The sequence below is a fragment of the Amaranthus tricolor genome, chromosome 17, assembly GCF_026212465.1.
Source record: "Amaranthus tricolor cultivar Red isolate AtriRed21 chromosome 17, ASM2621246v1, whole genome shotgun sequence".
Lineage (NCBI taxonomy): Eukaryota > Viridiplantae > Streptophyta > Magnoliopsida > Caryophyllales > Amaranthaceae > Amaranthus > Amaranthus tricolor.
In genome coordinates, this window is record NC_080063.1 from 10,159,637 (window position 1) to 10,171,579 (window position 11,943).

The window sequence follows — 11,943 nt, forward strand, 5'->3', positions numbered from 1 at the left end:
TTCAGGACCATAGAATAACAACAACCACATTTGTAACAATGAAAGAAGTTTTCACGTCCCCCAATTCTGCACAAAGTCAAAATTTGTAATTAGTGAAAACAAGACCATCATCACCATATATAATAAGTAATAAAGGCAACTACAATAACACTTCCGATGTCACAAAATAATAGCCACAATTTCCAAAGGTATTAAGTTCATAGCTATCTTCATTGTGCAAAATGGGAGGAAAAAAGTGAAAACTATCGACCATAGGAAAGAAACCAATTTTTATGATGTGAACAAGTTTAAAGCTATCATATAACTCCCAGCCCCCAGGTAATAATACAAAGTCATATAATTTATTTCTATACCTGCAAATTCCGCACCCATCACAATGGTACTGCTGCTTAGATGTCTGCAATAGAATACCAAAACCATGTGTTATGCCAAGTGATCTAACTACTACTATTCCTGTTTAAAGCAGAAAAATCAATAAGTTCACCACAATCAATTTAATTTTTTTTCTTTTTTTTCTATTTTACTGATACAAAAGGCCCTCAACTGCCGTTCAGTACCCTTCTGTTTGTATTACACATTTTAGTTGGTGGTTGGAAGATTCCTGTTGAATTCAAAACAACCATTTCATCTAATTCATACCACATGATAAACAAAACTTTTGTACAAGCTTGTTCTGCTGAATCATTGTTAGTCAGTTCTACCAAGTCAGGCATTATTAAGGGGGCTAGGTATTATAAAGGAGCCAGCTACTCACATCATCATCATATAACTTGCACGTCTCACAAAAGTATTTTCCCATGCAAACACCACAATTGATGCACACTTGTCGAACCTGGTTAGACGTCATCCACAATGTTAGAATTTCGATCAAAGTTCTACTTGGTTAACATCATAACTTAAACCAAGCAGGGCTAGGGGCATACCTCTTGTTCAGTACCACAAAGAGAACAAATCACCTATTAGAACATTATCAAAATACAATCAGCACTTAAACATCAAATATAAAACAAACTCAACCACTCTTTTCAAATAAGTGGAGTAAGCAAGCACAAACATTCAAAGCACATACCTGTCGAACTTGATGTCGTGGAATATCATGTCTTTTTTTCTTATCAATCTTGATGTTGTTCTGCATATCAAAAAGAAATGAGCACGATGTATTAAAACAGAAACAGGATCAACAGACAACGTAGAACGATGGAATTATAATGTAATTATAACGATATCTCTTGAATAACTGACAATTTCATGTCACATATTACAAGAAAGATACATCATGAGAATGCAAAGTAGTCAATTTTAAGAAAATCATAAGCACACACACAAAGGCTAAACATTAGTGAGTATCATTTTTTGGATGCGTATAAAGATGAAACAAAATAAGAGACAGGATGAGACAGAAAAAGAAAATAGGTTGATGGAAAAAAAACAAATGAATTATCACGATAAACATGAAAAGAGAAGGTCATACTTCTCTTAATGTATACCAAAAAGTAAATTAGAACCTATCAGAAGTACTTATAGAGCTATAAGTACAATCCCTATGCATCATGATGAAAATCTTAAAAGAAACAAAATGATAATCTCTAAACATCGAAGAGAATAAAGCCTTTTGTCATCAAACACTTTCCAGCTAAAAGGAAATGAGTGCCTGTAACACATCTAGAAGTCTATATTAATTGCCTGCTTTTTCACAATCAATCACATATCAGAAACACACCATCTAAAGCATGGCATTAATAAAGAAAATCTTACTATAATTGTCCTGCAAAGGTTTCTGTTATTGTTAATTGATAGACGTATGCAATGTCCTTCCTCAAGCTCTTAATGATCGCAACATCTTCTCTAAATATTTAAGAGCTTTCTAGGAGAAAGGTTGCAATTATAGAAAGACGGAGAAAGAATTTACATTAAAAGCATGACGGACAGCAAAACTCTATGTAGTTACTCGAGCTAGCCAATCAATCTCCCCAGTACGATGGAAACATGTAATTCACAATAGCAAAACATCCTAGAACATTCAAACTAACAAACAAAGGTTGCCTGATTTCTGGTCAACTGATCACTAAAAGTGTAATGCCTGCAGCTCACAAATGCAATAGCAGTTCCCGGGAGTAAACTAGTAAAGAATGAAATTTAATAGGTAAAATATGGGATGAGTAATTATATATTGCTACCAAGTTAATCACTCAGATACGCTTCTACTACTTGGGATAGAAACTAAAGCCAGCATCATCAAGGAGAGTATACTTACCATCACTTCATTATGGCAATGTCGGCAGTCAAATATCTCATTACAACATGGTGCTCTAATTCGACATCTTCGGTGATAATGTTGACATCTGCCAAGAGATATTATGATTATAATGCTTATGTACTGGAAAACTATTAGGCTATAAGTTCAAGGAAAGGGGTATCTTTAAAACATACCCGTGTTCCAAGCAGCCCCTCTCAAACAGATTGTCTCCATGACCAGAGGCTTCAGCAAAGACTTTGTCATCTGAGTGCCATTCCATTGACTTGTTTTGTTTCATGATGGCTTCCATGAGAGATCCTATGGTAACTAAGCTTCTTAAAGCAAGCTAAAATACCTGCATTCACAATAGCATTTAGGACTAATCCTACACCCGTAAAAGGCATACATAACAACCAAGGCACCCAGGTAAACATCCTTGCTTTCTTCTACACAGCTGCAGAGCAATGAAATCAGCTAGAAGATTATTGAAGCAAGGCAGCAACAGCTCCAATCGTCAAAACTCCCATATGAGAGCAGATTTAACAAGATCTACAAAAATCCCACTAAAAAAACTAAAAAAGTTCAGCAATCAGGAACTCAGCAGCTTCATGCTTTGGGTGGTAATCGACAGCATTGCTAGCACTCTTGATGCCTTGGAGGTCCAAAATCGGAGTCCAACTAAATTGGTGATGAATATAAGAAGCCTGAACCTATGGTAAAGCAGTAGATCACACAAATCAATTCTGGTCTAAAACAAAATGAACGACATAGGGAAAATGTGTGAGTTGTATGTTGATGGTCCATCAACATGCCTACCTTGATTCACGACTTCAGGTGAAAGAATCTTCATAACCTACCTTGACTAACATTTACTAACACCTGATCTTCATGTAAACCACTTTTACAGCGATTCATTTCCTACCATGAAGCATTCACTTGGCATATCCGCAACAATAGACTGCAGATGAAAATAAACTCACGTTGTTGCGGCCTTCTCTCTGTTCACCAAATGTGCTTCAGTGGCAACAATGAGTAGGATTTCAAGGACTAAGAAAAATTGCTGGGAAAAAGTATACATCTAGAAAGAAACTAGCCTTGAGCTTCAGTCAGAACATCAAATGTGCTTCAAAGAATATTTTCGGTGAGAGGATTCTAGTAGGTGAATTTCAATAGAGACGGATTGACTGTAGGTCACTCAGATTCTTCATAGGTGTCGTACGTGTTTAAAATATTTTCCAGAGTTTCTGTGTTATATATTTAATGGATACAATTTAGTATAGCTAGAGTAGACAGGATGGAAATTGGATTAACAAGGACATGAGTTCAGTCAGATAGCTAATCCTACAAGACAAATAAGAGAAATTGTTTCGAGCAATAAGAAGCCACGATGATCACATACACATATGAGGTTCCGGGAACAAAGACGAGTCCCTGATAAAGGCCCCATGGATTTTTGAAATCATAACCTAAATAGTTGACATTGGAAGAGGCGAGAAACTAAGTAGAGCAAAGCATCATACTGATGCACGAAGCTTGAACATCAGAATTACTTGGCCTCACTTTGCAAAAACTGAACAATTCTCTTCCAACACTTTTGACTCGTCCTATAGTATCACAATACATGCTAATTTACAGAAATTCGCCATTAAATTCCAAAGAGTTTAAAATTGAAATTGCATGGACTTCCAGCTCAAATCAAATCACCATTGTAGGAGCTGCAAGCTTCACAGTTCTCATGAGGAATACACGGTTCACAAATAACTAGCTTATTCGATAAAAGTTAGGCAGTCCTACACACTGGTATACAAATATCTCAATTTCAACAACGTGCAAGCACAGAGCATGGAACCCACAAGTACACAACCCCACAGTAACAACCGATCACTCTAAGGCCTAAGCTTAAAAAGCCCTTATCACTGGATGTTAGCTAATTCCCACTCCAATAATTATCCAGTGTGTAAAAGGGAGTTAATTGACTCAACAAACATCAAACAAGGGCACAAGCATTCCTATCCTTATTACAACAGCCAAAAATGAGGCACAGTTTCTTTTATATAAATTACATATACCACAATTGACTAATAAGCAATGACATTGCCAACAAGTATCAAGCATCAAACAAATTTTCATTCTTCACAAGAAGGCAGCAGCCAGTTTTCATTACAAATAAGCAGATTGAACGTGAAAAAACAGCTAATCATGTAAAGACGGTGAAATTACACTTGTCCGGATTCACACAATCAGATATCAGTACAATCTTAACTATTAGAATTATGAATTCTCTTAAAGAGCTATAGATTGAATGACTCGATATAAAATACAATACCTAAGGTTACTGAACAAGCCTAATAAAATATCTCTAATGGTAGTTTACAGGCTATTTTATCATCTTCATTCTATGAAAACATACCATTTACACAACCTTTTAACATTAACCACCAAACTTAAGCTGAAATCATCCTCCTTACGTCTGTTTTCCCCTTGCCCTAAAAATTAAGTTCCAAAAATCCAACATGATCAGCAATTCAAATTCGCTTTATAGAAAACTGTACCTAATCAACACTTAAACACTATAATATCTAGCATGAGTTTTATATTTACTACCCAGAAACACTATAATTTCGAGCATGATCTATCTATTTCATATTCAAATCCAGCATTTTTATCGTCTTTCAATTTCTAGAGCCTAAATTTTCGAGCCCTACATATTGATTAGCCAAACCTACCTTTTATTATCAAATTCAAGTAAAATCAAGCCTCAATTCAATGCAATCAGAGAAAATTGCAAGAGGGAAATAATTAATACAGTTGAAATGAAGAAAGAAGAAAAAGAACCAGCGAAATTATGATTATAACGACGAACTTTCGATGGTTGATTAGGGTTTATTCTGACACGATCGTTGAGTATTCCCTTTTTTATGGACGAAGTTGAAGTTAATTCTGAGAAGACGAGTGGAACGAGATGCAAATGCTTGAGAAAAAGATAATATTTGGATGAGGAATTTATACAGGATGAAGTTTCTTTCCAGATGCTTCGATTATTGGATTCGTGTCCAAAAAAGCCACTTATTTTTTGTTATGTCGTTCTCTTGATTTGACTGAAAAATATCTCTATGTCGTGTGGAGATATGGGAATGGATTAGACTCCGGTTCCGATACTCATATACTTTCTCCGCTCTTTTTTACATGCAAGCAGCAAGATTGTTGACTCTAAGATTATTTATCAAGTGAATTAACTTTTATATTATTGATAATGTATAACTTAAATTATAATTAAATGAAATTTTGTTTAATTTGTCTCGATTTAATATTTATTAATTTTTAATTCTTATAATTTTTTAATATGCATAATTAGATATATTAACGATTAAATTCGTATATAGAAAGGTGTGAAAAAGTAAATATTGCAGATAAAAAAGAACGGACAAAGTACTAACATCTAACAATCACTGCTAATTCTGCTATAATTTTCATTTTGATTTATTTAATGTAATTTTGCTAAATTTTAGTTGACTACCCTCCTGTTTACTTATCATTATTTACTTATCACTCTTAATTTGTATTTTATTCTTAAGTTATAAGATAAAATATAGTCATGTACGATCTTGTTTGATTCGCTTTAATACAAGAATTATTAATATCAACTTTTTATAATTTTTAATTATGAATAAATATAGATATTAAGAGTTAAAATGTTGTCTCGGCAAGTGAAAAATTAAATGGGACTAATAGATTGAATAGGAGGTAATAAAACACTTAACCATCAATCTTGGTTTAGTATTTGATTTTGTAAAGTTGCTCTTCATTGAGCTAATGAAGCAAACGTCATTCACCTCATGAGAAAAACACCTAAAATCTATATCTATATCTATATATTATCATTCTACATACTAAAGCAAAGACCGCCTAATGACACGTGTCATCCCCTATAAAAAAATTTCCCGCTCAAATTAGCTTCTCACATATACTTTCTTATAACTTCATTGTAGCTTTCACGACAAGATTACTATACATTAATACATGCTATTACAATAAGTTTGACTATTAATTTTGCCTATTTAAGATTAAGGAGATTTATATCTTTACATGTGTTGGAATATTATATGTAATTTTAGTAACAATGAAAATAAATGTTCTTCCCTTTATATGCATTGGAATATTAGATGTGATTTTAGCAAGATTTATCTTCTATATATTAATAAAAATCACTGTGATATTTTCTACCTCTAAACAAATTTTCTTCCCTTTATATGCATTGCAATATTAGATGTGATTTTAGTAAGATTGAAAATAAATTTTCTATTCAAAATTTATCTTCTATATATTAATAAAATTCACTGTGATATTTTATACCTCTAAATTGAGCATGCCTCTTTATTTATACTGTATATTATTTGTCATCATTCTATATACTAAAATGTTTACTAAATGAGGTTGATAAATAATTTTATCGAGTAACTGACTAATATATAAATATACATTAATTACAATAAAAATAATAACCAATATTAATTTAGTACGTTTTAAAAATAAAATTATAAATTTCTTAGCTTATAAATATTAGTATTACTCCAACCTAAAAGCAATACTATATGACAAGTCTTTAAAAATAAAATTATAAATTTCTTAGCTTTGAAATTATTATATTAGTATTACTCCAGCCTAATAGAGGCACCAAATCAATCAAAATAAAATTGTGTGACCTTTTGTCAATATTAGTTATTAATAAATAATTATTAAATAAAAATATTTAAGATATTTCCTTTAAAGCCGTTACTCAAAAAGATTCTATAAATCATATATTTGATTGATATCGGTAATATTAGGTATATATGGTTTTTCTAATATGCTTAATTTACTTACACAAATATTAGGTATACCTAATTATTTGATAATTTATAAATTTCTTAGCTTTAAAATAAACTAATAAGGATTTTTATAATAGTTGGTCATGCGTTCGACCCATAACTTTAAAAGAAATTTCTCTTTTTGATCCAACATTTAGTGATAGCATAATAATGGCACTAAATTAATCAAAATAAATCAGGGTGACTTTTTGTCAATATTAGTTATTAATAAGTAATTATTAAAATAAAAAAAAATTTTGATATATTAGTTTTGTGAGATATTTTCTGTAAACCAAAAACATTTTGTAAATCAAATATTTAATTATTACCGGCAATATTAGGTATATGTGATTTTCCTCATATGTTTAATTTATTTACTTGCACAAATATTTACATTATACCCAATTATTTGAAAATTGTTCTATTATATCAAAAAAAAAAGTTGTTACTTAATTAGATCGTTCAAAATATTTATCATCTTTTAATTTTTAAAAGTTTTCAAATTACAACTCGATTTATCCAATATTTTAAAGTATAGATTTAACAACGGCCATTAAACTTCATAAATTCAATTTAAAAGTCATAAATAATCATGGATTATATTTGAGCACAAGTTTTCATAAATTTTAGATTTTATAAAAATCGTGCATTGCACGGGTATCCAACTATATTTATTATTATTATACTAAAGCAAAATATGGATGACATAAGCAAACTTAAAAAGTCATCAGTTGTTAACTTTTCAAAAGATTATTTCCCTCCATTTATCAAAGATGATGTCATTATTTGATAATAAAGTGTCTAAGTGGAAAATATATTACTTATCATTTCATTAGCTTTCATTATTCTTTTAGTGGAAAATGCAAGTGACTTTTCATTGTTCAATACACAATAATAATTTGTTAACTTTTATTTTGAAACCAAATAAATTTGTTCAATGTAATAATAATATGCTAGCTTTCGTTTTGAAAATCAAAAATAATAATTTGTCTCTTACTATCTTATAGTAATCAATAAGATAATTGAGCTTATTTCATGGGCCCGCCTCAATGTTGAGATAGTCTCATACAAGACAAGTTGTTTTTAATTTTATATTTGTATTACTATTTTAATTATATCATTCAAAATATTTCATATGCATAAATATTGGAATATGTGCTCAAAACAATTTATTAAAATTGGAATTTATTTTAACATAGTTTGTTATCATTACTTGGTAAAGATTAAAATAATATTAAAATAACATTGAAGTTTTAAAATCAAAAATGAATTAAATATTAGCTATTATATGCTATTAATAATTGATTGAAAATCAATAACTATTTATATACAATTTATTTTCTTTGTTTTTTATAATAATGAAAAATAATAGAACGTAAAAAACCGCGCATCGTGCGGAGATTATCTAGTGTTATAATAAGGTAAAAATCATTGAGATTATCGTTTCTTAATGAAGTTCCCACAAGGAATGTTTACGATTATTAAGAGAAATGAATATTTTATATAGTGAATATATTATTTTATAAAATAAATAAATAAATTTGATGGATAAAAAGTGGGGATCATAAACATTAAAAGATAATAAAAGAAAGTTAGTGAGAAAAATATAAGGACCACAACTAATAAATTTTTTTTTTTATAAAGTTAGTGGGAAACATGTGGAGACCATAAGTATATAAAAATGTTAAAATGAAGTTAGTAAAAGATATGTTGGGATTATAAGCGTTATTTAAATATTACAATGAGGATGAATAAGATTATTTTTATCTAAAATTTATGATATAAATAAAAAAATTCTTTGTAAAAACAACAAATAAAACACCTTAAATTAACAAATGAGAATTTCTTTAAGAAAGGGAGTGAATACTATTTAGAACGGAAGATATAATTGCTTTTGTGGAAAGAAGCATCTCGACTTGACCTGTAACTAGCCAAATCATTAAGATTTTAAATTGACTTGATCATACACAAAATAAACGAAATTGTACAACTAAATAACGAAATCTCACATAGAATTTTCTTTTATTTAAATCACACTCTAGTACCATCACATTAAGTTTTTGCAATTATTAAGTATAGTTTCATTTTAAAAATTAATATAGAATTTTCTGGGACATACTAAAATAAAAAATGTAACTCTTCTTATAGAACAAGGAATATTTAACTTTGTCATACCTATTGAAAATCTAATTTTATCTCAGTTAAAATAAGTATTACATTTTTCAAAAAGAGTCCTATTTTTTGATTCTCGCTTGACACCCCCTTTCGCTAAGCTTACCCTATAATTTAACAAACTTTGTCCTACCTATTCTGTAACCTTTTAAAAGTAACAATCATACTTAAATGAAAAATGTAGCTAATCTCAATAAATAAGGAATATTTAACTTTGTCCTACCTATTGAAAATCAAATATTGTTTTCATTGAATCTTATGTACTTTTCAGATAAGATCCTGACTTTAATTCTCACTAAACAACCCCTGTTGCTAAGCTTACTGTATAATTTTAGAAAACTTTGTCCAACTTATTTGTAACCTTTTTAAAATAGAATTTTATAGACGATGAATATATTATTTAATTGAATAATGTATTTGTTGGAGTAAAAGTAGGACCACAAGTATTAAAACATATTAAAATAAATTTAGCAGAAATAATATAGGGACCATAACTATTTAAAAAATGTTAGTGAGAAAAATGTGGAAACCTTAAGCAATATAAAAATGTTAAAATAAAGTTAATAGAGAATATATGGGGACCATAAGCATTATTAAAATACTAATATAGAAACTCGTGCAATGAAAATATTTTTTTAATATAAATCAAGATAAAAAAATAAATTTATATTATTGATTTAATTACATATTATTGTTATTAGATTCAAATCTTTTCATTCAAATATAGTTATCACTCTATAATAATATTATGCCATTTACATAACATATAATTAGATGTGAAAAATTATTCAAATCATACATATACAACTTATGAAAAAATTATAAGAAATAAAATATAGATAATATATATAAAATAACTCCAAATATAAAGAAGATAACTTCAAAGGTTTTGAAAGACCTCTTTATATACAACATCATCAATGCTATACAACTTATGAAAAAATTATAAGAAATAAAATATAGATAATATATATAAAATAACTCCAAATATAAAGAAGATAACTTCAAAGGTTTTGAAAGACCTCTTTATATACAACATCATCAATGCGAGAACTCATTTCATTATTTTGATTACATATAACGGCCCGTTTGATACATGGTATTAGAGGGCGGTAATGGTAATAAAATTAAGTAATAAAAAATTTGGTTGTTTGGATGCCTTCAATGGTAATGGATGGTAATAAAATAAGGTAATGAAATTACCAAAAAGTGTCATTTTTATTACCATCCAACAACCTGGTATTAGGCTGTAATGGTAATGAAGTATTACTGTGGTAATAAAATAAGGTAATGTTATTTCGAGCTGAAGAAAAAAAATAATGAAGAAAAAAAAGGTAATGTATGTAATTATCCAAAAAAATATTATTATTAAAAAAAGAATCATTAGATAGAATAATTTAGATACAATAATGCTTTTAGATACAAATATACAATAATGAAACTAAGAGTCAGTACCATTTTTTATTACTTACAAACAAATGCAATCAATGGAATATTATCTTCCATTACCATTCTTTAGTCATGCACACCAAATAAAAGAATCTGCATTACCAATTCTCATATCCATTCCTTCATTACTATTGTCATTAAAACATTTCATTCCCATTACTTCATTACCATCAACCAAACGGGCCGTAAGAGTTTTAAGACCTTTTCTGCTAGTCACTCAAGAAATTGCGACATAAAATTATCCGTGACTAAAAACAAGCTTAGGTAGGAACGACCAGCATTTGATAATGATTGCCCTTGACTCTTATAATAATCATAGAAAAACACAATGACATGAGAAATTACCTTCTTGTTACCTTTTTTTAGTGAAAATTTGAGGACGATTGATTATTTACCACAATATTACATCAATTAAGGCAGAATTATTTAAATTTGTAAATCATAATATATCAATAATATTGCATCAAGTAAGGCAATTTCATAGAAATTGAAAAATTATTTTTTGGATGGAAATCATAAGATTAACAATATTAGTAGTGGCGAAACTTAAATAAAATTTTATGGGGGCCCAGTTAACAAACCTTTACCCTTCAATTGTAGATGATAAGCTTAATTTTTGATTTTGTCAATTTTCCCTTCGTTTTCTTTTTTTTTTTTGTATTTTTTTCGGTTGTTAAATGATAATTGTAATTATGATTTAAGGATCCATTATTACTTATAAGATGTTTTTTTTTGTTATTCTCTTTCTTTAATTGTGCTGCTTTTATTTGTTGGGCAGAAATTATAAAAATATAAAATGACGATTGTATATTAAAACTTTTGCTGAAAATCTCGGGGGAGAAGCCTTTATGCCCCCAACTAAGTTCCGCCTATGATTATATATCATATTTTTGCATCAATAAATGCAGAATCATATAAATCCCTTATAAATCTATCTGAGGGCTCAAATATTCAAAAGCCCACCCTATTTGCAGACCTATTTTTTTGTCGTTACCCGCCCATTTTCTTTGCGGGTGGAACCCGTGGGTAAGCGGACATTTCTTATACAAAAACTTAACCTACAATACAATATATAAAGCTAAGTCTTTGTAACAATTAAATTAATACACTATACTGTCCAAACTACTCAAAATACATAAAAAGTCTTAAACTAGGTTGGATAATCATTATTCAATGGGTAATGTAGATAGTAAATGAGTAGACTAGAGCAACTTAAAAATAATAGAATTAATATGTAAT

At 29.2% G+C, this 11,943-nt stretch overlaps 1 protein-coding gene across 3 annotated transcripts in view; it reads right to left on the bottom strand.

The window, feature by feature from the left end:
* The window catches only part of LOC130803873 (probable E3 ubiquitin-protein ligase RZFP34), a 6,954-nt gene extending 1,605 nt beyond the window's left edge, over window positions 1-5,349 (bottom strand). The window contains exons 1-8 of one of the 3 annotated variants that reach the window (XM_057668093.1): window positions 3,053-5,349; window positions 2,431-2,946; window positions 2,255-2,342; window positions 1,070-1,129; window positions 924-956; window positions 755-832; window positions 354-397; window positions 1-66 (exon numbers count right to left, since the gene is read on the bottom strand). The exon at window positions 1-66 is cut by the window's left edge and continues 58 nt beyond it. In XM_057668093.1, coding sequence (XP_057524076.1) covers window positions 1-66; window positions 354-397; window positions 755-832; window positions 924-956; window positions 1,070-1,129; window positions 2,255-2,342; window positions 2,431-2,546 — 485 coding nt within the window. In that variant the 5' untranslated portion in view covers window positions 2,547-2,946; window positions 3,053-5,349. Of the gene's footprint in view, window positions 67-353; window positions 398-754; window positions 833-923; window positions 957-1,069; window positions 1,130-2,254; window positions 2,343-2,430 lie in introns of all 3 variants that reach the window. The other 2 variants (XM_057668094.1, XM_057668096.1) reach the window with 2 other exon arrangements.
* Window positions 5,350-11,943: the final 6,594 nt, after the last annotated feature.